This window comes from Engystomops pustulosus, chromosome 1 (genome assembly GCF_040894005.1).
Source record: "Engystomops pustulosus chromosome 1, aEngPut4.maternal, whole genome shotgun sequence".
Lineage (NCBI taxonomy): Eukaryota > Metazoa > Chordata > Amphibia > Anura > Leptodactylidae > Engystomops > Engystomops pustulosus.
This window is the reverse complement of record NC_092411.1, coordinates 287,000,712-287,028,276: the sequence shown is the minus strand read 5'-3', so window position 1 is coordinate 287,028,276 and position 27,565 is coordinate 287,000,712. Positions and strand designations below refer to the sequence as shown.

Here is a 27,565-nt window from a genome sequence, read left to right as displayed (position 1 = left end):
GACAGTACAGGAAGGGAGTGTGTGTCTCCAATATATCCTCCCCTATACAGACAATACAGGAAGGAAGTGTGTCTCCCCATTATGTCCTCCTCTATACAGATACTACAGGAAGGAAATGTGTGTCTCCAATATGTCCTTCCCTATACAGATAATACAGGAGGAAGTGTGTCTCTAATATGTCCTCCTCTATACACATAATACAGGAAGGAAGTGTGTGTCTCCAATATGTCCTCCCCTATACAGATAATACAGGAAAGAAGTGTGTGTCTCCAATATGTCCTCCCCTATACAGGTAATACAGGAAGGAAGTGTGTGTCTCCAATATGTCCTCCCCTATACAGATAATACAGGAAGGAAGTGTGTCCCCAATATGTCCTCCCCTATACAGACAATACAGGAAGGAAGTGTGTGTCTCCAATATGTCCTCCCCTATACAGATAATACAGGAAAGAAGTGTGTGTCTCCAATATGTCCTCCTCTATACAGATAATACAGGAAGGAAGTGTGTGTCTCCAATATATCCTCCCCTATACAGATAATACAGGAAGGAAGTGTGTGTCTCCAATATGTCCTCCTCTATACAGATACTACAGGAAGGAAATGTGTGTCTCCAATATGTCCTTCCCCTATACAGATAATACAGGAAGGAAGTGTGTGTCTCCAATATGTCCTCCCCTATACAGACAATACAGGAATGAAGTGTGTGTCTCCAATATGTCCTCCCCTATACAGACACTACAGGAAGGAAGTGTGGGTTCCCAATATGTCCTCCCCTATACAGATACTACAGGAAGGAAGTGTGTGTCTCCAATATGTCCTCCTCTATACAGACAATACAGGAAGGAAGTGTGTGTCCCAAATATGTCCTCCCCTATACACATAATACAGGAAGGAAGTGTGTGTCCCCAATATGTCCTCCCCTATACAGATAATACAGGAAGGAAGTGTGTGTCTCCAATATGTCCCTCCTCTATACAGACAGTACAGGAAGGGAGTGTGTGTCTCCAATATATCCTCCCCTATACAGACAATACAGGAAGGAAGTGTGTCTCCCCAATATGTCCTCCTCTATACAGATACTACAGGAAGGAAATGTGTGTCTCCAATATGTCCTTCCCTATACAGATAATACAGGAGGAAGTGTGTCTCCAATATGATCTCCTCTATACACATAATACAGGAAGGAAGTGTGTGTCTCCAATATGTCCTCCCCTATACATATAATACAGGAAGGAAGTGTGTGTCTCCAATATGTCCCTCCTCTATACAGACAGTACAGGAAGGCAGTGTGTGTCCCCAATATGTCCTCCCCTATACACATAATACAGGAAGGAAGAGTGTGTCCCCAATATGTCCTCCCCTATACAGACAATACAGGAAGGAAGTGTGTCCCCAATATGTCCTCCCCCTATACAGACAATACAGGAAGGAAGTGTGTATCTCCAATATGTCCCTCCTCTATGCAGACAATACAGGAAGGAAGTGTGTGTCTCCAATATGTCCTCCCCTATACAGATATTACAGGAAGGAAGTGTGTGTCTCCAATATGTCCTCCCCTATACAGATATTACAGGAAGGAAGTGTGTGTCTCCAATATGTCCTCCCCTATACAGATAATACAGGAAGGAAGTGTGTGTCCCCAATATGTCCTCCCCTATACAGATAATACAGGAAGGAAATGTGTGTCTCCAATATGTCCTCCCCTATACACACAATACAGGAAGGAAGTGTGTGTCTCCAATATGTCCCTCCTCTATGCAGACAATACAGGAAGGAAGTGTGTGTCTCCACTATGTCCTCCCCTATACAGATATTACAGGAAGGAAGTGTGTGTCTCCAATATGTCCTGCCCTATACAGATATTACAGGAAGGAAGTGTTTTTCTCCAATATGTCCTCCCCTATACAGATAATACAGGAAAGAAGTGTGTGTCTCCAATATGTCCTTCCCTATACAGATGATATAGGAAGGAAGTGTGTGTCCCCAATATGTCCTCCCCTATACAGATAATACAGGAAGGAAATGTGTGTCTCCAATATGTCCTCCCCTATACAGATAACACAGGAAGGAAGTGTGTGTCTCCAATATGTCTTCCCCTATACAGATAACACAGGAAGGAAGTGTGTGTCTCCAATATGTCCTCCCCTATACAGATAACACAGGAAGGAAGTGTGTGTCTCCAATATGTCTTCCCCTATACAGATAACACAGGAAGGAAATGTGTGTCTCCAATATGTCCTCCCCTATACAGATAACACAGGAAGGATGTGTGTGTCTCCAATATGTCTTCCCCTATACAGATAACACAGGAAGGAAGTGTGTGTCTCCAATATGTCCTCCCCTATACAGATAATACAGGAAGGAAGTGTGTGTCTCCAGTATGTCCTCCTCTATACAGATAACACCGGAAGGAGGTGTGTGTCTCCAATATGTCCTCCCCCTATACAGACAATACAGGAAGGAAGTGTGTGTCTCCAATATGTCCTCCCCTATACAGATAATACAGGAAGGAAGTGTGTGTCTCCAGTATGTCCTCCCCCTATACAGACAATACAGGAAGGAAGTGTGTGTCTCCAATATGTCCTCCCCTATACAGATATTACAGGAAGGAAGTGTGTGTCCCCAATATGTCCTCCCCTATACAGATAATACAGGAAGGAAGTGTGTGTCTCCAATATGTCCTCCCCTATACAGATAATACAGGAAGGAAATGTGTGTCTCCAATATGTCCTCCCCTATACAGATAACACAGGAAGGAAGTGTGTGTCTCCAGTGTGTCTCCAATATGTCCTCCCCTATACAGATAATACAGGAAGGAAGTGTGTGTCTCCAGTATGTCCTCCCTATACAGATATTACAGGAAGGAAGTGTGTGTCTCCAATATGTCCTCCCCTATACAGATAACACCGGAAGGAAGTGTGTGTCTCCAATATGTCCTCCCCCTATACAGACAATACAGAAAGGAAGTGTGTCCCTCCAATATGTCCTCCCCTATACAGATAATACAGGAAGGAAGTGTGTGTCTCCAATATGTCCTCCCCCTATACAGACAATACAGGAAGGAAGTCTGTGTCTCCAATATGTCCTCCCCTATACAGATAATACAGGAAGGAAGTGTGTCCCTCCAATATGTCCTCCCCTATACAGATAATACAGACTGGGAGGTAGTAAACATTACCCATTTAACTATACATTAAATCACTTTAGTAAAGATACATAATCCTACCCGTAACATTAACCCCATAAACCATTAATAACTAAACATAACTAAGGAATGATGACACGAGGCTTCCTGTTGGGCAGAAAAGGTCACAGCTATTTATTGCTGATAAACACAATTATTATTATTTTAATATTCTCAAAATTAACCGCAATCGCTGTTCGTTTCTTTGGAAACCATCGCTGCCGAAGTGGTTTGTTCATCCGGACTCCCGAACCACCACTTCGACTTCCGAAAAAATCCACATCAATTCTCTTTTCCGCCAGCTGTGACTTGAGATGAGCACCAAAAACCATTATTACTTTAATACTCAAAATTAACCACAATCTCCGTCCGTCTCTTTGTAAACCATAGCTGCCCGAAGCGGTTTGCTCAACCGGACTCCCGAATTAGCACTTCGACTTCCGGGCAAATTCCACATCAATTCTTATATTCCTTCAGCTGTTACTTGAGATGATCTCCGAAAACAATTATTACTTAATACTTTTAAAAATGTAACCACAATTTTCATCCATCTCTTTGTAAACCATCGCTGCCCGAAGCGGTTTGCTCAACCGGACTCCCGAATCAGCACTTCAACTTCCGGGCAAAATCCACATCAATTCACATTTTCCGTCAGCTGTGACTTGAGATGATCACTGAAAACCGAAAACATCAAAAAACAAAAACCAAGTAACAGTAGGGAGGGAGGGAGGGACAGCTTGAAGATGGCGCGGGCAAGAGGAAGTGCAGGCCCAGTGCCTGCCCTATAAAGACTCATCTATGGGAGGGACTGAGCAGCAGCAGCAGGGAGGAGAAAGGAAGCAAATACCACCCCTATTTAAAGTGCAAACGCCCCATGTAATAAATTGCAACACTAGGACACCCCCAGTCAGTGGGCGCCCTCCTTATGCAGTCGGGGGCACCCTTCAGGAAGGAAGTATGTGTCTCCAATATGTCCTCCCCTATACAGATAATATTGGAATGAAATGTTTGTCTCCAATAAGGCCACATCCAGCAAAGTTATTAAAAATGAGAGAAGTAATTATATTTAACACTTGACAAAAACAACAAACGCATTATTTATATTCTACAGTTTTTCATCTCATTAAAGAAACCTAAATTCCATCCATGAGACGCCCCTTTAAGACGCAGGGTGGGGGAGGCTTCGTTTTTCTTATCTCTCCTGTTCCACCTTTTCACTACTTTTGTTAAAGAGAAAGGGATTTTTGTTGCAGATGAGGAAATAACCAGTGCGAGCGCTTGTTCGTCAGGTTTCTGCGGATGAAATATGGAAAGCTCCGGCAGGGGGCTCAGTTATAATAATAATTGAATGGGCGCCAGCTGAGATTACAAGCTGAGTCATTTGCCTGTTTATAAAAACAAGACTTCGTTCCCCTGAATTGAATCCTGAAAAAAACCCTCCTCTTACAGTAAGTGTTTTCTCAAGACGCTTGGTAATAGCTCCGCCAGGAAAGCCCAAATCACTTCATTTCTCTCTTCCCTTGGCTCTTCAGGACGGATGGATGGAGGACGGTGGAGGCCGGTGGCCCCCTATGGCTACAGCTGTCCTATCCATCTCTTATTACAGCCGCCTCCTCTAGCAGAGCCTCACACAAATTACAGTCTTGGGTTTCTATGTTACAGCCCATCAAATCTCATTTACCACCTGGAGCGAGTCTGGTAACGTAAAGGGAAGCTGTCACCGTAAGAGACGTGTCCATGGAAGGGTCACGCCATGTACATTGTATGGGCTCTGAACTGGATCATTCGGCTCCGCTCACTAGATCCGGCACTTCTGGCTCCATATAAAGAATTGTTTTCAGACGTCCAACCCCGCTCCACTCTAAACCTGAAAATTTTGGGGCGTGGTCATGGAACAAGGGCGGGGCTAAGTGAACCGATGCCCCTCGTTTGCCTGAAAGAGGCTGGCTCGTTCACGACCGACCCATCACTGGTAGATAGTACGAGTCCTGGAAGATTGCCAGAGGGGTTAAAAGAAGGAAGACTCCTGTTATAAAAGCTTCTGATAGCCTTAGAGGGTGACATTTTCTGCATCCAGCACAGATCTATTTGTTGAAGTTCAGCTTTTGGAGGAACAAGAGTTGGGTAAATTGTGCATAGTGTCCTATCTGCAGGCAGCATGTTATAGAGCAGGAGGAGCTGAGCAGATTGTACATAGTGTCCTATCTGCAGGCAGCATGTTATAGAGCAGGAGGAGCTGAGCAAATTGTACATAGTGTCCTATCTGCAGGCAGCATGTTATAGAGCAGGAGGAGCTGAGCAAATTGTACATAGTGTCCTATCTGCAGGCAGCATGTTATTAGAGCAGGAGGAGCTGAGCAGATTGTACTTAGTGTCCTAACTGCAGGGAGCATGTTATAGAGCAGGAGGAGCTGAGCAGATTGTACATAGTGTCCTATCTGCAGGCAGCATGTTATTAGAGCAGGAGGAGCTGAGCACATTGTACATAGTGTCCTATCTGCAGGCAGCATGTTATAGAGCAGGAGAAGCTGAGCAGATTGTACATAGTGTCCTATCTGCAGGCAGCATGTTATAGAGCAGGAGAAGCTGAGCGGATTGTACATAGTGTCCTATCTGCAGGCAGCATGTTATAGAGCAGGAGGAGCTGAGCAGATTGTACATAGTGTCCTATCTGCAGGCAGCATGTTATTAGAGCAGGAGGAGCTGAGCACATTGTACATAGTGTCCTATCTGCAGGCAGCATGTTATAGAGCAGGAGAAGCTGAGCAGATTGTACATAGTGTCCTATCTGCAGGCAGCATGTTATTAGAGCAGGAGGAGCTGAGCATATTGTACATAGTGTCCTATCTGCAGGCAGCATGTTATAGAGCAGGAGGAGCTGAGCAAATTGTACATAGTGTCCTATCTGCAGGCAGCATGTTATAGAGCAGGAGGAGCTGAGCAGATTGTACATAGTGTCCTATCTGCAGGCAGCATGTTATTAGAGCAGGAGGAGCTGAGCACATTGTACATAGTGTCCTATCTGCAGGCAGCAGGTCATAGAGCAGGAGGAGCTAAACACATTGTACATAGTGTCCTATCTGCAGGCAGCATGTTATAGAGCAGGAGGAGCTGAGCAAATTGTACATATTGTCCTATCTGCAGGCAGCATGTTATAGAGCAGGAGGAGCTGAGCAGATTGTACATAGTGTCCTATCTGCAGGCAGCATGTTATTAGAGCAGGAGGAGCTGAGCACATTGTACATAGTGTCCTATCTGCAGGCAGCAGGTCATAGAGCAGGAGGAGCTAAACACATTGTACATAGTGTCCTATCTGCAGGCAGCATGTTGTAGAGCAGGAGAAGCTGAGCGGATTGTACATAGTGTCCTATCTGCAGGCAGCATGTTATAGAGCAGGAGGAGCTGAGCAGATTGTACATAATGTCCTATCTGCAGGCAGCATGTTATTAGAGCAGGAGGAGCTGAGCAGATTGTACATAGTGTCCTATCTGCAGGCAGCATATTATAGAGCAGGAGAAGCTGAGCGGATTGTACATAGTGTCCTATCTGCAGGCAGCATGTTATTAGAGCAGGAGGAGCTGAGCAGATTATACATAGTGTCCTATCTGCAGGCAGCATGTTATAGAGCAGGAGGAGCTGAGCAAATTGTACATAGTGTCCTATCTGCATGCAGCATGTTATAGAACAGGAGGAGCTGAGCACATTGTACATAGTGTCCTATCTGCAGGCAGCATGTTATAGAGCAGGAGTAGCTGAGCAGATTGTACACAGTGTCCTATCCGCAGGCAGCATGTTATAGAGCAGGAGGAGCTGAGCAGGTTGTACATAGTGCCCTATCTGCAGGCAGCATGTTAAACAGCAGGAGGAGCTGAGCAGATTGTACATAGTGTCCTATCTGCAGGCAGCATGTTATTAGAGCAGGAGGAGCTGAGCAGGTTGTACATAGTGCCCTATCTGCAGGCAGCATGTTATAGAGCAGGAGGAGCTGAGAAGATTGTACATAGTGTCCTATCTGCAGGCAGCATGTTATAGAGCTGGAGGAGCTGAGCAGATTGTACATAGTGTCCTATCTGCAGGCGGCATGTTATAGAGCAGGAGGAGCTGAGCAGATTGTACATAGTGTCCTATCTGCAGGCAGCATGTTATAGAGCTGGAGAAGCTGAGCGGATTGTACATAGTGTCCTATCTGCAGGCAGCATGTTATAGAGCAGGAGGAGCTGAGCAGATTATACATAGTGTCCTATCTGCAGGCAGCATGTTATAGAGCAGGAGGAGCTGAGCAAATTGTACATAGTGTCCTATCTGCAGGCAGCATGTTATAGAAGAGGAGGAGCTGAGCACATTGTACATAGTGTCCTATCTGCAGGCAGCATGTTATAGAGCAGGAGTAGCTGAGCAGATTGTACACAGTGTCCTATCTGCAGGCAGCATGTTATAGAGCAGGAGGAGCTGAGCAGATTGTACATAGTGTCCTATCTGCAGGCAGCATGTTATAGAGCTGGAGGATCTGAGCACATTGTACTTAGTGTCCTATCTGCAGGGAGCATGTTATTAGAGCAGGAGGAGCTGTGCAGATTGTACATAGTGTCCTGTCTGCAGGCAGCATATTTTAGTGCAGTAGGAGCGGAGCAGATTGTACATAGTGTCCTATCTGCATGCAGCAGGTCATAGAGCAGGAGGAGCTGAACACATAGTACATAGTGTCCTATCTGCAGGCAGCATGTTGTAGAGCAGGAGAAGCTGAGCGGATTGTACATAGTGTCCTATCTGCGGGCAGCATGTTATAGAGGAGGAGGAGCTGAGCAGATTGTACATAGTGTCCTATCTGCAGGCAGCGTGTTATAGAGCAGGAGGAGCTGAGCAGATTTTACACAGTGTCCTATCTGCAGGCAGCATGTTATAGAGCAGGAGGAGCTGAGCAGATTGTACATAGTGTCCTATCTGTGGGCAGCATGTTATAGAGCAGGAGGAGCTGAGCAGATTGTACATAGTGTCCTATCTACAGGCAGCATGTTATAGAGCAGGAGGAGCTGAGCAGATTGTACATAGTGTCCTATCTGTGGGCAGCATGTTATAGAGCAGGAGGAGCTGAGCAGATTGTATATAGTGTCCTATCCACAGGGAGCATGTTATAGAGGAGGAGGAGCTGAGCAGATTGTACATAGTGTCCTATCTGCAGGCAGCATGTTATTAGAGCAGGAGGAGCTGAGCAGATTGTACATAGTGTCCTATCTGCAGGCAGCATGTTATAGAGGAGGAGGAGCTGAGCAGATTGTACATAGTGCCCTATCTGCAGGCAGCATGTTATTAGAGCAGGAGGAGCTGAGCAGATTGTACATAGTGTCCTATCTGCAGGCAGCATGTTATAGAGCAGGAGGAGCAGAGCAGATTGTACATAGTGCCCTATCTGCAGGCAGTATGTTATAGAGCAGGAGTAGCTGAGCAGATTGTACATAGTGTCCTAACTGCAGGGAGCATGTTATTAGAGCAGGAGGAGCTGTGCAGATTGTACATAGTGTCCTATCTGCAGGCAGCATGTTATAGAGCAGGAGGAGCTGAGCAAATTGTACATAGTGTCCTATCTGCAGGCAGCATGTTATAGAGCAGGAGGAGCTGAGCAAATTGTACATAGTGTCCTATCTGCAGGCAGCATGTTATAGAGCAGGAGGAGCTGAGCAGATTGTTCATAGTGTCCTATCTGCAGGCAGCATATTTTAGTGCAGTAGGAGCGGAGCAGATTGTAAATAGTGTCCTATCTGCAGGCAGCATATTTTAGTGCAGTAGGAGCAGAGCAGATTGTACATAGTGTCCTATCTGCAGGCAGCATGTTATAGAGCAGGAGGAGCTGAGCAAATTGTACATAGTGTCCTATCTGCAGGCAGCATGTTATAGAGCAGGAGGAGCTGAGCAGATTGTACACAGTGTCCTATCTGCAGGCAGCATATTTTAGTGCAGTAGGAGCGGAGCAGACTGTACATAGTGTCCTATCTGCAGGCAGCATATTTTAGTGCAGTAGGAGCGGAGCAGATTGTACATAGTGTCCTATCTGCAGGCAGCATATTATAGAGCAGGAGGAGCTGAGCAAATTGTACATAGTGTCCTATCTGCAGGCAGCATGTTATAGAGCAGGAGGAGCTGAGCAGATTGTACACAGTGTCCTATCTGCAGGCAGCATATTTTAGTGCAGTAGGAGCGGAGCAGACTGTACATAGTGTCCTATCTGCAGGCAGCATATTTTAGTGCAGTAGGAGCGGAGCAGATTGTACATAGTGTCCTATCTGCAGGCAGCATATTATAGAGCAGGAGGAGCTGAGCAAATTGTACATAGTGTCCTATCTGCAGGCAGCATATTTTAGTGCAGTAGGAGCGGAGCAGATTGTACATACCATGTTTCTCTTTTGAACCACGGCACCTAAAACATCTCTCTGGTGTCATTTTAAAGAAGAGTCTCTCCCCTTTGTTGTGTCTGTAGACGTGGGCATATCCACATGTAATGTCAGTCGGGAATGGGAGCTGTATATGAATATAACTCTCCTAACTCTAACTTTAACATTAAATCTCCATTTCTGTAAAACCAAAAAACACAATAATTTTATGACACAGTGATATTGATTGTAGGTTCCACAGAATTAGAGATATATAATGTTAAAATTACAGTTGGGAGAGTGATTTTCATATTCAGCTCTCATTCCCAACTGTACCATTAAATGTGGATATATCAATGTCTTTGGTATCTACAGACACAACAAAGGGGAGAGACTCTTCTTTAAAATGACACCAGAGACATGTTTTGAGGTGCAGTGGTTGAAAACATATAGCCATTTGTAACTAGGGCTTATTTTTTGCTTAACATGGTATGTACAATCTGCTCATCCTGTTCTATAACATGCTGCCTGCAGATAGGACACTATGTATAATCTGCTCAGCTCCTCCTGCTCTATAACATTCTGCCTGCAGATAGGACACTGTGTACAATCTGCTCAGCTCCTCCTGCTCTATAACATGCTGCCTGCAGATAGGACACTATGTACAATCTGCTCAGCTCCTCCTGCTTTATAACATGCTGCCTGCAGATAGGACACTATGTACAATCTGCTCAGCTCCTCCTGCTTTATAACATGCTGCCTGCAGATAGAACACTATGTACAATCTGCTCAGCTCCTCCTGCTCTATAACATGCTGCCTGCAGATAGGACACTATGTACAATCTGCTCATCCTGTTCTATAACATGCTGCCTGCAGATAGGACACTGTGTACAATCTGCTCAGCTCCTCCTGCTCTATAACATGCTGCCTGCAGATAGGACACTGTGTATAATCTGCTCAGCTCCTCCTACTCTATAACATGCTGTCTGTAGACAGGACACTATGTACAATCTGCTCAGCTCCTCCTGCTTTATAACATGCTGCCTGCAGATAGGACACTATGTACAATGTGTTCAGCTCCTCCTGCTCTATAACATGCTGCCTGCAGATAGGACACTATGTATAATCTGCTCAGCTCCTCCTGCTCTATAACATGCTGCCTGCAGATAGGACACTATGTACAATCTGATCAGCTCCTCCTGCTCTATAACATGCTGCCTGCAGATAGGACACTATGTATAATCTGCTCAGCTCCTCCTGCTCTATAACATGCTGCCTGCAGATAGGACACTATGTACAATCTTCTCAGCTCCTCCTGCTCTATAACATGCTGCCTGCAGATAGGACACTATGTACAATCTGCTCAGCTCCTCCTGCTCTATAACATGCTGCCTGCAGATAGGACACTATGTGCAATCTGCTCAGCTTCTCCTGCTCTATAACATTATGTACATTCACAACATAAGAGAGATTCTCCTCTTTAAAATGACACCAGAACTCTGTTTCTATATGCCATCGTTCAATAGATTATATCTGCCTCCAAGACAGACAGATGTCCGAATATCACATAGTAGCCACTAATCTGTGGCCGCTGCTGTCTTCTCCCAAGCGTTTTTATATGATTTCTTTTTATAAAAGATAATTAAATAGGAAAATTGTACAATTTATTGCACTTTGTTATTATTTTCCATCCTGGGATCCACTGCCAATATCACGGAAGGTCATTATTAGCAGCAAATGAGATTAGAGAATGGGAAGGCTGTGATAATTATGGTCTACACTGTCCTGCTCTATAATGGACCTCCACATGTACAGAACCTGGCCCAGTGCCTGCAGTGTGGGCGGCTCCGGATCATTCTTCTCATAGAGAGGGAAACATTGGGGGGAGATTATCATATGATGGACGTCACGGCCCCCCCTGTTGTGGGGGATACATCAGGAGACTTGCAAACGTTCACAAGCTTCAGCGAGTGCAGACACTGGACGGGTGTGCCCCATGCACTGCGCTGCCCACTGCGACCCCCCCACCCACCCACATGGGGTGGACGTGGCGTAAAGGGGGAAGTAACCAATTACTGGCCATTATTTCAGGGGTCATATGCCAAAAGCAAGTCCTGATACGTCTCCCCCAATGAGGTTGTACTCGTCACCGTCATCATCTATGGGGCGTCTTTGGATCCATCACTTCTGGTAGAGCCGATTATTAGTGACTCCTAATATTTCTTTACACGGTTCAGTTACTGGTTTCATCGTCCTGAGTACGAGGCTCATTCTCATCAAATCAACTGAAAGCTCTAATGCAATTAACCTGAATAATATCTAATTACCGTATACACTTGTGTACATACTCACCTTCCAATGCTCCCCGCAGCTCCTCCTCTTCCTCCTTCTCGTCACTTTTAACAGAACGGCTGAGACGTGTCCATGTGCTCTGCTCACTGGCGCCCTCTATGAAGAGGCGGGGTCACTGCTGCTGACATCATCGTGTGCACCGGTGGGCAGAGCGCATCAGGAGGGGAGTATGTAACGCTATTGTTTTACACACCGAGGGGCCGCAGGACATTTCATTATTAGAGGGGGCTGCAGGGCATTTCATTATTAGAGGGGGCTGCAGGGCATTTCATTTATAGGGGGGCTGCAGGGCATTTCATTATTAGGGGGGACTTCAGGACATTTCATTATTAGAGGGGGTGGGCTGCAGGACATTTTATTATTAGAGGGGGTGGGCTGCAGGACATTTTATTATTAGGGGGAGGGCTGCAGGACATTTTATTATAGGGGGCTGCAGGGCATTTCATTATTAGGGGGTCTGCAGGGGATTTCATTATTAGGGGGGCTTTAGGGCATTTCATTATTAGGGGGAGGGCTGCAGGGGATTTCATTATTAGGGGGAGGGCTGCAGGGGATTTCATTATTAGGGGGAGGGATGCAGGGCATTTCATTATTAGGGGGAGGGATGCAGGGCATTTCATTATTAGGGGGAGGGCTGCAGGGAATTTCAATATTAGGGGGAGGGCTGCAGGGCATTTCATTATTAGGGGGAGGGCTGCAGGGGATTTCAATATTAGCGGGCTGCAGGGCATTTCATTATTAGGGGGGGCTGCAGGGCATTTCATTATTAGGGGGCTGCAGGGCATTTCATTATTAGGGGGTCTGCAGGGCATTTCATTATTAGCGGGCTGCAGGGCATTTCATTATTAGGGGGGGTCTGCAGGGCATTTCATTATTAGGGGGGGCTGCAGGGCATTTCATTATTAGGGGGCTGCAGGGCATTTCATTAGTAGGGGGGCTTTAGGGCATTTCATTATTAGGGGGAGGGCTGCAGGGGATTTCAATATTAGGGGGGGCTGCAGGGCATTTCATTATTAGGGGGGGCTGCAGGGCATTTCATTATTAGGGGGCTGCAGGGCATTTCATTATTAGGGGGAGGGCTGCAGGGGATTTCATTATTAGGGGGAGGGCTGCAGGGCATTTCATTATTAGCGGGGGGCTGCAGGGCATTTCATTATTAGAGGGGGCTGCAGGGGATTTCATTATTAGGGGGGCTGCAGGGCATTTCATTATTAGAGGGGGCTGCAGGGCATTTCATTATTAGGGAGGGCTGCAGGGCATTTCATTATTAGGGGGGGCTGCAGGGCATTTCATTATTAGGGGGCTGCAGGGCATTTCATTATTAGGGGGTCTGCAGGGCATTTCATTATTAGGGGGCTGCAGGGCATTTCATTATTAGGGTCTGCAGGGCATTTCATTATTATTTGGGGCTGCCGGCCTTTCTTGGTCCAAAAATGCAATCGATAACCTGTTAATGTCACCTTGAATCCTCCACTTGTTTAATTTCCTGGCCTAAGGTTAATTTATATCCCCTTTATATCCTCTTCCTTCATTTCTTTGTCTAAGATAAATGATAACCCCCATGTTCTTAATTTCTTGGTCCAATGTGAATTTTTTACTCCTTAATATCTCTTTGAGTGCATCAGTTGCTTCATTTTCCGGTCCAAGGTCAATTGATGACCTCTGAATGTCTACTTAAGGGCACCGATTCCTACATTTCCTGGTCCAAGGTCAATTCATGACCTCTTAATGTTTTCTTTAATGGTTGAAGCTGGTTACAGTCTGAATGGGCAAGATCGGGACCATACGCCCAGTAGACTGATACCTCTATGTATGGACACTTGTATCAATTACTGGTCCAAGATCAACCGATGACCCCTTCATGTCTCCCTAAGTAAACCACGTCCTTAATTTCCTGTTCCAAGGTCAAGACCAAGTTATCATTTTTGGACATACGTTTCAACAGTTTTGGCGGCAGTTTGGGGATGGGCATTGTACCTGAATTTCAGACCTTGATACCCCCTCACATGACATAAAGATGGATCCTTGAACACGGATTCTCTCAGTGTGGCAAAAAGAGGCATTGTTTTCCCTGCCCCATCCTGGAAAACTTATTTGCACATTTCCCAGAATCCTCTAGTGGAGCATCAAAGTCTCTACACGCCTACAAGGCGGACCCTAATTGGCAAAGTCTAAGGAAAACTCTTACTTCCTGTCTCTATTGTACAAGCAGAACGCTGATTGGCCCTGGTTAATATTATTGGTTTGTCAATGGAGTTGTCACTGAATCCACAAACTCTCACAGCAGAGATAAAAGAGACATCCCCCCTTGTCAAAAATGACGGGACTACCAATGGAGACACTAAAGCAACTGCATTGTGGTTACATATTGACTCATAGTTGCCGAAAAGCCCCATTGGACAGACACAATCTCCTGTTTTGTTGTGTTATTTTTGTTCCTTTAAAGGATTAGTCCGTCTCTATCTAGGGGTCGTCTGTTAGTCAGGGACCACCTGTGAGAATATATGGCCACTAGATTTCTGGAAATGGTTTGTTAATCCAGTTATTTATTCTTTGAGAGAGTGGGTGTTGGGGGGATTTTTAGCCCCCTTGGACGGAAAATTTATGGGCACTTTATCCCCACTGTAGAATTGGGGTCAATAGTTGATTCCCCCTTGGATGGAGTATCCACCTGATTTGGAGATCTTGCCTCCATCTGGATCCACCCATTATCGCTATGGGTCAGTGACGGCAAACCTTTTAGACACCGAGTGCCCAAACTACAACCAAAACCCACATTTTTTTTGCAAAGTGCCACCTGAGGACACCAATACAGTAGAAAGAAGGAGAAGAAGATTGGATCATCATTGTAGCTTCCTTCTAGGGTCCTGGGCTGCCAGTAATTGCAAGAGGCCTTGAGTCCTGTCTGGTGAGCCCTGCCCTGGGGTGATGGCAAGGGTGCCCATGTAGAGGGCCACCTATGGCACCCGTGCCATAGGTTCGCCACCACTGCTATAGGTGATGATGGTCCTGTGTCTTTTTTCATCGCCTACGATTTAGAAAGATCTATGGAGCACAACCACCGTCCAACGGTCAGGCACCGGAGAGGTTAAACGATTTTGATATGAAATTGGTTTTTGCCTGGATGCTGTTTGGTTCCTGCATAATTTTTGTACAGCCATAATTGTTATAATGTTGGGTCCAGGACCTGCAAATAGAGAATTAGGAGCAGGGCACAGTTCCCCCTACAGCTGCCATTGTGTTGTCCCGCCTGGTTTCAATACACGCCCCTCGCAAAAGCAGGGAGTAAAAATAAAACAACATAGCATGGCGGAGCTTGTTACCGGGATTAGCTCCTTGCATAAATGTGTGTCTCACGTCCCCCATACAATCAGAGTCTCTGCACGTGCATGGCTCTATTGTCCCGGCTATAGCCACTACTAGATGGCAAGGTGTTTGAATTGTTCGCTATGAAGAGAGCAGGGAGCAGGGAGCTTTAGCGGAGCCGCACGCGAGATGCCATATTGGGTGCTAGAACGAGCCTAATTTTGATTTGATGGAGGGATGCCAGATTTCTAGAATAGAACTCACCGGAGGAGCAAAGGCAGGAGGAGGAAGGCGCATACTGACAGAATAAAAAGCTCTGGCATTTTACTCCCACTAAAGTACACAAAAAAAAGTTTTTTTTGATTCTTTTTTTTATAGCCTTTTGTTGGTATAGATTAGGTCCTTCCCTGTAATAAGAATAACGGCGGGTTGTCCGAATACACAAAGGTCAGGGTTATTACGGTGGTAAGCAAAGAATCTTATGTTCTCCTCCGGACAAAGCCAAGAGTTACATTAAATTATAATCATTTGTTTAGTACCGGACTTGCAAAACATGAGCAGTTTTCCAAAAGTTAGAACTTAAAAACTTCGAAATGACGTTGAGTGTTTGGTTGGCGAAGGAGCCAAAATTTTAGCCAACTATGTTGTGGGCCTCATTCCAATAAAGCAAAATCTCCTAATTTCATCCACATTACGACGGATAAAGACAAGTCATGTCAAAAAGACCCCAAAAAATATCCTCACAACAAAACCAAGACCCCACGGATTTAAGACCACGGGGAGGTCCATCTGTTCCGTTGATGGTTGTAATTTTTTAAAACTTAAAACCAATTTATTTGCAATTCCAATATCGGAGGGGAACAATGTCATCGTAACTGGAAAGAATTTTCATGGCTGTAAAATATTTCGGCAAGTAGCTCAATGGTCTTATAATATGACAACTACTTTTGGAACCAAAAATATGTTTTCCGAGCAGGTGTTAGTGCCCTGATCCTCTTTCGAAAAAGTGCAGAACTCAATGAAGACGGAATCCACACCAAACCTTCAGATACGAAATGGAGTAGAACCTTCTGTTTGGTGGTGATGATTATCGGACCACTGATGGTCATCTATTATGGACTAAATTTTTGAAATCCAGTATAAATTAAGAATAATTCTATATAAAACCCTTGTGTATCAGGTACATCGCAGACCTCTGTATGTATCACGATGAAATTGCCTCCGTACGTAGAATTTTTTGGGGATTGGTAAAGATGATGCGATGTTTTTGAACGGAGTGGAGCCGTAATGTACAATCTCTAGCAGACCTCAGCACCCACATATTAAACCCAACAAAGTGACTTTTGTTTGTTTTCAGGTTTTTTTACGTCTGCGTCCTCCACGCTGCTTGCCTGTGTTTAATAACTCAGCGTCGGGCCGAGCTCTGCACTTTAGTCCTAAGCACGGTCTACGCTCTACAATTCTCCGAGTGTAAAAAGCAAAAAATGAAAACTGTAATTGTCCTTTTCTTAAGCCGCACAGAAAATGATTTACTTAAACAACAGAGTGGGCTTAGGGCAAAGGATTTCCCAGCAGGCACTTGTGCTGCCTTTTGTGTCTGTCACATTCACTTAACAATAACAGCATTTTTTTTTTAATATAATGAATGATTTCGCTCAGCCACTTATTCTTTTACACGCCGGCTCCTGCAGACCCACTACATGTATTTTAATTTATATTTCCTAGGCATATTTACTAGGAAAACTACATTTAGACATCAACCTCATTATCTCGGAAGACAAACTGGAAAAAGGAGCCCACTTACCCCTATCAATTGTCTTCGGCAAACCTAAGGGGGAAAAAAAAAATAAACCCTGGGCGCAACGAAAAATGAGTTCCGTTTGTCTAAAACTGCAGACAATTTTCCAAGGTTTAAGGGAAAATTGGAAACAATTATTCCGACGTTCTTGATAATAGCCATAAAATGGTTGGAATTGGGCTTCTATGGTACATTGATGAAATTTCGGCCAAGGTGTTCTTCACCGGCAGCCTCAAATGTTCGTATGGTCAATAATCGCCTGGAAAATAATTATCCTCTTTCGACAATGTCAACGTTGAGCTGAACAATAGGCTGTTGTCTACGAGTGGAGATTGATGATCCTCTTTGGAGAATATCAACCATCTACTAGCTGGTTCCTTGTCCATATCTATAGTCTAAATGTATAATTAATTAGGAAGTAGCGAGTCTTGTTACGTTCCTCATCAACCTCGACTTGCCTATGCTTCACAACACGGCCTCGAATAATGCTGTCGTCAAGTGGAGTTTTCATCTCGATGCAATGTTGACCTTGAGAGAGACGGTTCATAAGAGACCCATGTCCATCAACTTCAACCAAGGGAGGCAAGGGACAGGGGTAAGGAGAATGGATGTAAGGGAACACAAATCTATACTTTAATATAATCATTAATTTTATTTGACTTTAGAAGGCATCTAGATTTTTTTGAAGCTCTCTGCAGTTTCTGCTGTGCTCTGCTCCTGAGCTCAGCTATGGCACAAATTTACAATTCTTACAATTAAAGAAGCCTCATCTCCTCCGGACATGAAACTTTTTATTTTATCACATGATTGATGGCAGACTCTTCTCTATTTTTGAACTTCAACTAGGATTTTTCTTTTATGTATTACCTCTTTTAACCATTTTGGTTGTTTTTCGCCTGTGGCCAATATGTAAAATAGTAAATACAAATTGTATTCTGGTGCTTTCCACTCTATAAATGTTTATTTTTTTAAATTAAAAAGTACTGTATATACTCGAGTATAAGCCAACCCAAGTATAAGCCGAGCCCCCTAATTTTACCACAAAAACCTGGTAAAACCTATATATTTTTAATTTTTTTTATTTGAGTATAAGCCGAGTTTGGGGTTTCAGCACATTTTTTTAATGCTGAAAAACTAGGCTTAAACTCGAATATATATGGTAAATATGTTTATGAAAATATAAATATTACTTTGTATTTTTTTTAATTTTTTAAAATAAACAAAATATAAAAACTTATTTAGTGGAAAGTGCCAAATACAATATTTATTCAGTGTTGTTTTCTATCTCCATTTTATATCCAGACTATTCTTGAGCGCATTACATTTACAAAACTAAAGGGTAAAATGATTGGCCTTAGTAATAAGGTTTATTAAGGTTGTCTGGTCTCAACTGACCAAGGTCCTGGCACCTTCACTTCCAGTTTGACCCAGGTTAGAGTTCCTCTTTTCTACCGCATGGTTCTAGGTTATATATTGAAATGAGACGGTCAGCATTCACACACAACACTGGTAAAAAGACCCCACGGAATACTCTGTCCCTTGTGGAACACAAACCAGACACAAAGGGACTGAAAGCCTGAGATTGGGACACTACACTGAGAAGTACCATAGATGGTCCACCAAATCAGGATCGTCATGTTCACCGATCACCTAGACTCTTTTGTGATCTCCACTATTTTAAGATTCCAGTTTCCCACTGGGTGGCTTATTTCATTGTTAATTTGGAGGTTCTTCTTATAGGCAGATTGTCTAAGTTACTGTGTAGTTGCATTTCTATCTACTATGAATAGAAGATATCTGACAGATCATATGTAGCAGTGGAACATTTCCCGTAATGTAGATAGTAATGAAGTAGAATTTTAGTAGTAGATTTTTATAAAGATACAGGTCTATCAAGTCCAACCTATGAATCCACGGTGATGATCCTAAAGAAGGCCCAAAGCTCCATGAGTATGGAAACATTTCCTTCTCCAATGAAGGGGTCCCGTTATCTCATAGGAGGAGCCAAGAGCTACCACCCTAGTATACCAATATATGAGAGATCATTGCTTCTCACCCAGCTGTAGGATCCATCTACATCATCATCTGAATCAACAAATTCAGCAAAAATATCTTAGAAAAATATAGTTTAGTCTCTGTTCACTTGGCAGGTAGAACGACGAACTCAACTTGTACTGAATGAAATTCTCTTGGGTCTTAATTTTGAGGACCACCTTGCATCTATACAGAACATGTGTATGTTCTGATAGCCTGAGGTCGGGACACTACACTGAGAAGTACCATAGATTGTCCACCAAATCAGGATCGTCATGTTCACCGATCACCTAGACTCTTTTGTGATCTCCACTATTTTCAGATGCCAATGTTTCTATTGTTGTCCATACAGGAAGGATCATGGTTGAGGCCTTATATGATATTTATGAACCATCCTAGAAGAATCCATACCAGATTGTCTTCCGTTGGACTATTGGTTCCTACTATTTGGTCATAACTTTGACTAACCAAAGAACCCTTTGGTTCGAAGGTCAGGCCTACAGGATTAGTCGAGGACCTTACGCACTTATGGTTTGGTGGTTGTGGATGCTGTCGGTTGATGGGTCCAATAATTGGAGACAATGCATTATAATTATAATAACATCAACTACTAACTTCAAGTTGGTTTTAACATTTGTTATAGGACGTGGAGTAAAGACCACAACTGGGATAGTCTTGACCAAGAATGGTGACCCAACCTGTTGTCCATTCAAAGTCTACAGCACTGAAGGTGGTTCCACCAGTTTAGGGTTAATCACCAATCTAGTGTTTAGTTGCTTCTACCCTTAGGATCTTTAAGCAATCGAGGATTGTTTTTAGCTCATAACCTACTAAATGCTCTTTGTTACAGTCCATAGTATATTTACATTAGTGTATATAGAGCAGTATCGTTCATTTACATAATTGAGTAGGACGTATACACGCCGAGAAGCCCGCATTGTAAATGGATTGAGAGCGGCCGTGTGACTCCACAGTAAATACAGCTCTTTAATGCCTCGGCTGATTAAGGAGCCATGCCGAGCTTCTGCTTCTCCGGTCAGAGGGAGATAATGGTCCATTTTGTTGTAAAAATCACACAGCGCGGACAATACTATGTCGTACATTCCTATTGATTTGTTATAACTGCTAGCATTGCACAGTCAAATAGCAACTCCGCTCCTCGGAGCCGCCACTATTGTTCCAGATATTGAGTCTTAAATTGTGCTCAGTCATAAAACAAGGCAGCGCGCCGTGATCTGTTAGTGGAGGTTATTGGTTTTCGCAGAAATATCAAAAAGGAAATAATACCGAAATAAAATCTCTCGTTTGTCATATAAAGTGAGTATTAAAAGGGTCACTCCGCCGATTAGAGATCATTCTCAATTAATGTGCTAATTTACTTGAGCACTTAGTCTATGCAATCATTATATATCATCATCAGAAATTCATAAGGTAGACTGTGTGTCTTATGAAATGATGTGAATTATAATAAAGCACTTGGGGTTAGATAGTTAGATAATCTCCAGCAGCTTCTGCCTGTGTTTCCGATACATGCATACATATATATATATATTTGACATAATTGAAAAGTACTGACTCAAACTGATGTAAATGTGAAATAGAAACTTCCATTAACCTCCAGCAGCCTCTGTCTGCTTCTCACTTTTCTCAGAAGCCTCAGCAGGAAGAACAGGAGGACATAATAGAGATGTTCTGAGCCATACTGGTTTGATAGTCTCATCTCTCTCACTCAGAAGCTTCAGCAGGACGATACATGACATTGTAGGGAAGAAGTGACTTGTGCCGATGTGAATAAAGCACTTGGGGTGCAACAGACCACTTATTATCTCCAGCAGCTTCTGTCTCTGCCTGTGTTGGTCCTTTCTTGCTCAGCAGGATCAGATAGGACATTAGAGAAGCACTGAGCTGTACTGATGGAAATAAACCATTTACGGTAAAATATAAACCTGACGTCATCTACAGTAGGTCTGCACATCGGCGAAGCTCCTCCTACCGTCTCCATAGACTTCCTGTAATATGATATCTCTTTGAGCTGACATTTTGTCTTTGTTTAGCGTAGAGCAGTATAGGAGGAGGAGAGGAGTCTGGTAAGTGAAGCAAGAGTTATTCTTCTCTGATATTCATCAACATTTACTATGTTGGTTTGTACCAGCGGCGTAACTTGAGGGGGTGCAGAGGTTGCGGTAGCACCCGGGCCCAACAGGTTTAGGGGGCCGTATTAAGAAGACTATTACTATAAACCATACATTATATTTGGGGGCCTGGCACAGTCTTTGCACTGGGGCCCATCAGCTTCTAGTTACGCCACTGGTTTGTACTACTGATTGTAGTTGGTTATATAAAGGGCGTCTGCCACTTCCCCCAAGCTGCTGCCTCTGGGCTGAAGTCACCCTATAACCAATCATGCTTTGGGTTTGTTGCTACATTGGGTGACCCGCAAGATTACACAGTTTTGTTCAGTATCCAAATTGGGCCCTTAGTGCACTTGGGGCGTGTCCTAAGCACCTAGAGAACCTCTTTCCTTAAAAAATCTTCCTTCGCATCCATGTCACCCATGTCCTGGGGCCCGGCACATGTGCAGAACACGGATGGCCACCTGATGGCCATGAAGCTTGGGCACCATGCAAAAGAAAATCTACAAATACCCTGGATAACACTCTGAGCATTGAGGACAAGTCCTGGAGACACCTTGGGCCTAATAACTACATTGAATAAACTCTCAGGAATCATGAAGCAATCGGGAAACAAACCAAAGAGTGAGGCCCATCCTCTAAAGAAAGACTTTACGGCATCCTTAGGGTCTGTCAAGAGCCAATCGTAGGGCGACTTTGGTGGCGAAACGGACCTGGATCCTGATGTAGAGGGTCCTGGACTAATAGGATAGGAATCGGGGGCGGATGAAGACCACCATGGGCCCTGGGGTGTATAAATATTATAGCCCCTACAAGTCTGGAATCACTTCCTACATATGGCACTAGAATCAGCTTCTCGAGGAATGGAGGATGTGTCCCTTATATCTGCTTTCAATCTGCGGTTTCAGGGCCTTTGAAGGGCTTTGAAAGCTCTTGGAATGGAGTGGAGATTTCAATATGGGTGAAGGTTCTTCTGAGTATAAAATTTGGTGGGTGTTGGCCATGGGTCCTTCAGAAGGCTTGGGCCCTGGTTCTACCGCCCAAACGGCTATATTATAATCCACTACTGGTGGGAATCGTAAAATTATAAGAGAAACAAAACAGCGCCCTTCTACTGGCTGCACATGGTAGTGCGAGTCTACTACACTACACACAACCTATGGGAAGGTAACCGGCAGATATTTCTCATCCTCCCAAATGAGAAGCTTCTAGACATTTATCCTTTACTTCCCTGTGGTTAATAATTTGGATTATTTGATCATTTAGAGATTTTTTTTTTACGGTCCCGTTTATTTTAACAGATTTTTACAGTTTTTTTTTAATAGTCTAATTGTTGGGCTTTGATTTCCATGCTGGCATCTGTCTATGGAGCTGTTACATCTGCATGCCTCCATTGTACAGCCACGTCTCCTGCAAATGTGGCCGAGCCCATTGTTCCCACTCTCTGCTCCGATTCCTTTTCAGACCGGAGACATGAATGATGACTAAAAGGGGGAGACTTTCTCCATACAGAATAAGTCCCATTTGTGCCGGGGCTTTTCCAGAATGGATGCTGACCTGCTGGGAGTACATAAAGTGTGACATGAATGGCTGTCCACGGCAGACGGGCTAATTAACTGCTGCATAAAGGAGCCGGCGCATTGCACTTAATACAGAAATTCATGTGGTCTGCCCTAAAATCGCTGAAATTATACTCAAAAGATGAATTCCTGTTCCCAATGTCAAAAGCTGGGCCAGGTGTATGATACATGAGAGATACATTATACCTTCTGGCAGCTTTACAATCTCACCTGCTAACTATGTGATTTACAAATTGTAAGTTTCTTAAAGGAATTGTCTACTTTTATAAAATCTCTTATATCTATTTTTATAAACTCGCTGGCGCCCCCTCAGGCAACCGATTGATATGCACTTTAGATATTGTTGGGCAATGTAGCAAGGGGTCGATCACAATCTTTTCTCTCTTCTTGAGGAAACTTGGGTGTATGCTATTTTAAACAATTCTGATCCTCAAATTATCTCTTTTTCCAAACATTTAACCCATGACCGTTTTTTCTTTTCATTTTAATGCAATGCTATATCTAAGGTGCAGTACCACATTTCACCACAAGTACCTTCCATAGACCACAATGCAACAGCGCCCCCAATCACAAGCTGTCCTCTAACAATTCCTTTTGAAACGTCAGAATAAAGAGTCGCCCAGAAACAATAGACATCTCACTATACTCATCGAGACCAAATCTATGACATGTCCACCTTACAGGATGTAGGTGACACCGTCCCTTAAAGGTGAACTTTACCAGCGCAATGATTCCCCTTTTGTACTTTTTATAGATCTGCTTTTGTTCTCAGTCAGTCGGAATTTACAGATGATTAAGGAGATATGGTTAAACATTGAAGAATTTTCACCCAGGTCCTTCTATAACTGAGAAATCACACAACAATAGAAAATACAAAGTCAAAGAACTTAAAAAGGAACATAAGGAAATTAAGTGTATAAATAAAGTAGATACAAAAATGAATGAATATGAAATCGGATCTGGAGTCACACGATTTACACTACAGTCTTGTGAAAGATTAATTTCATTTTCATGTAAATAACTATTAAAATGTAAGAAAAAAACTGAAAAAAAAATTCAAAAATACATGTTTATTATTAATATGGAACAACCTTTTTTTTTGTTCTTGCATTTGAATGATGGGAACTGATGTCCAGGCTGATATCTCTTGCCCCAAACCAACCGTAAGAGTTCACTTTAGACAAAACCTTAAAAATGGCCACCAGCTATTCTCTAAATTTAAAACTTCTTTAAAAAGTTACCAAACAGGTCAGGAGCATAAAGAAAAAGGTGTCCTCTTTATCCAGACAAGGAGACTGGACCCAATGTGAAGCAAATTTATGTTGGGTAGTTGACGAAACGGTAAATCGAGAAACTAGCCGAACTCATGACCATCGGAATATGGTGGGACATGGGGACACAAGGTGAAAGTGTTTTTACCAGACTTTGGTTTGATTGACCATCATTCATGTTCATCTTCTACACGACAAGCAGTGGGACCCCTCCGTAGGTAGCCATGAACCTTTAATGATTGTAACCTGAAATTTCACAACCTCTACATTTCGATACATTTCTACCCTCAATTTGGATAAAGGAAATATTTACTACTTGTGATTTAACTCGCTTGACATTTCGAAATTTAAGATGTTTTACCTTCATTAGTCAATATTGTTGAACTGGCCCACCAAAGAGAGGGACAATCCTTTGATCAGTCCAGGCTGTAACACAATACTGAGCTTCAAAAGTGCAACAAACCACACACTAGGAGTTTATTGGGGGACACAAGACCCCTGTCTGACACTGTCGACCAAGCAAATATCCAATGTACAATAGGCAACGCCTAATAATTTGTAGGACCACCTTTACAACTATGAAGGTCCATCTGGTAGTGTTTAAGTGAAGTGGCAATGAAGTCACAGATTTGAGACTTTTACTTTTAAGTTACTTTTACACATGTATTTGAACCATAAGTTGTCTGATTTTGACTTTCTTTATTTCTCTATTTCAGGTCAAAGTCTGGTTCCAGAATCGAAGGACCAAACAAAAGAAGGACCAGAGCAGGGACTCTGAAAAACGCTCCTCTTCAACCTCCGAGTCATTTGCCACCTGTAATATTTTGCGGTTGTTGGAACAGGGTAGACTATTATCAGTTCCAGCTCCACCCAACTTGCTTTCTCCTAGTCAAAACCCATTAGGCGCTTCATCGGCAAATGGGTCCAGCCTTGGAACATCGGGAAACACTTCGCCCAGCATGAGCGGTACCCCACCGGGAGCTGGTGCCTTCACTCTTCAAGTCCCATCATTAGCTTCCTCCACTTCTCCGAGGCTACCAGCTCCACTTTGTTTCCCGGGTCCTCTACTGGGTGGTCTACATGAAATACCCACTGGGTATGGACTAGGAAGCTCAGCCTTTGAGCCTTATACCAGGCTGGAAAGAAAGGACATTATCTCCAGCAAAAAGCCAAGTTCCTAAGAATTGTTACTGATGTGAAGGTGTCAAAGTCAAGTCCACTGTGTTTGCTTCTTCTGCCCACACACCTACATACTGGTCTTGCAAGTCAAATATCAAGAGACTTTTGAACCAAATGTGTCTAGTGGTGTGTGTGTTTGTTCTCACAGTGATAACAAAATTTGTAACGGGGACAGATCTACGACGCGGCCAGTGTGGGGAGCTGGTCTTGATTTTTCTAGCACTGTTAATGGGTCCATAAGCACTCATGCCATATTGTAAAGTGAGGTGTTCCATCATGTGATTGCCCTGTGTACGTGCTGAACTAAGACTAGATATGGCAGGACATACGTTCAAGACTGAAGAAGGGCAGGGGGAATATTACTACTTGTGAGGTAAAGCTCTTCCAACGTGTATGTAACATTCATGAATATGAAACTTTGCCACCTTGTATTTTCAAAAAGAATGACATATAGTCACTGTGAAATATCATGAACTGGACACAATCAGACACACGGTGGAGAGGAGAGGTCTCGTGGAGCAGGAGGGCAAAACTTTTCCACTCCTGTGATTCTATAAGTAACTAGAAAGTTATGTGTACCAGGAGCAGAGTCTCGATGAGAGGAGGAGGGAGGAGAGAATCTCACGGATATTGGTCATGGACAATTATTCCAAGACATTCAACCAATATTGACAAAACATTTTTTTTTACGAAATTGTGAATCAGCCCCCCTCTTCTTTATTGCCCTTTATTCCTCCAGACAAAACATCTACAAATTTGGAGTCCAGTCTTGGTGGCTTCTTAGCGTTGAGCGTAGAGATCTCAGGCCTGTGTAAGTGCATGGACGCCCTACCCATTAATGTCCCGGTGTTGATCCTTCTCCTGTTGGACATGTTCTCCATACAATGACAGAAACTCTAGGAGCTTCATATCTCCCCCCTCAAATTCTGCACAAAACATTTTGGTTCTGTAGAGGGTCCCCATGTTTTCTTATTCCATTCATTATTTCCTGTGCTGGTGGCTTAACACCACTCCAGCTGCCAACTGGCATTGAGCATGGACAGCTCCAGCTAGTGTGGTTACACGACTGCAGGAACCATCACTTCATTTGGGACTAATCCCTTTAATAAGGTCACTAAAAGTTTTAGCCTAGCTAAATTAAAGAGAAAATTAATCAAATCTTTCTTTGCTATTTATTATAATGTAGTATGGACGTTGGCTTTGTAGCGAGAAATCTGATTGGTAGATGGGGAAAAAAGGTTCCATGTAAAATTTACAGAAAAACTATTGTAAAGAGTAAACCTTCTTCTTGAGAATGTACTGGGACTGATGGGATTAGATCTTCTAAGGGTAGAGTTCTCTCGTGCAGTTGAGCATAAGAATTTATGAAGACTAAGCAGGACCACCAGCTATCGGACAGGGATTCAGCACCAGACGCCACTATGGGTGAAACAAAATGGAAATTTCTTTGGGCAATCAACGGCTGAATTGTTGAATGATCCACCTGCCCAAGTGTCAAAACAGGAGGCAGGAGGTTCTCCAGTTTGTGGACAGGTCAAGTTTTAAACCCTACCGTCTACATGAGGTGCATGAATGCCCCGTGGGATCCTCCAAATTCTAGCCAACTACTAGTTTTAAAATTGGTAACTCGTTTAGTTACTGTCATCATGCGGTAACCTGTTCGGTCATAAAACCTGGTGGTATGCTAGGAAAATAAGGACTTTTCAAGTACCTCAAAGTATAGAATGATCTCAGATACCTAAAAGTCCCCCGTTTGGTGTCAAGAAGACATCCCTGTTTTTCAATTAAAAATTGTGGAACCATAACAGGATGGTGGAGTCATCGAGAGAAAAATTGAGCTCCACCTAGTGTAGTCAGTCACCGATGAAGTAAGGACCTCGGTGTTGATGCCAGTTTAGGTAGTGTCTGACCACGGATAGGATGTAATTCCTTGTAATGTATCTCCTGCCGGAGACGTTGACAGAGAAGGATTGTGTAGTTGTCCTGTGACCAGTTCTAATTTATCTTCTGTCCTCTTAAAAATGCTAAATTCATATTTTATGTAATTTTAAGGACAAAGTGTTGTGCTTGGTGCTCGGTGCTGAAAGGTGTTTTGACAAATATTTTTTTTCTTCATCCTCACAAAATAAAACTTCTCTGCTTTTGGTAAATAAGACTCCTCTCGGTGCGTCCTTCTTCGAGGTGAACGTCAAGGTCAGAACTCGTGTATTGTGGATTCATGGTTTAAGAAAATCTGAAGACTCCTCCTCGATTTCTGGAGACACTAGGTACATGCTACCAAGTAGCTATAGACTACTACCTACATTTTAGCCCCTCCTTTTTCCCACCATCATCTTACTGTGCTGAGTCGATTTGGGGGGCGG

At 43.5% G+C, this 27,565-nt stretch overlaps 1 protein-coding gene across 1 annotated transcript in view; it reads left to right on the top strand.

Annotated features, from left to right (window-relative positions):
* VAX2 (ventral anterior homeobox 2) overlaps window positions 1–27,355 on the top strand; it is an 80,583-nt gene extending 53,228 nt beyond the window's left edge. The window contains exon 3 of the mRNA XM_072126371.1: window positions 24,740–27,355. Coding sequence (XP_071982472.1) covers window positions 24,740–25,204 — 465 coding nt within the window. The 3' untranslated portion in view covers window positions 25,205–27,355. The remainder of the gene's footprint in view (window positions 1–24,739) is intronic.
* The last annotated feature ends 210 nt before the right edge of the window (window positions 27,356–27,565 follow it).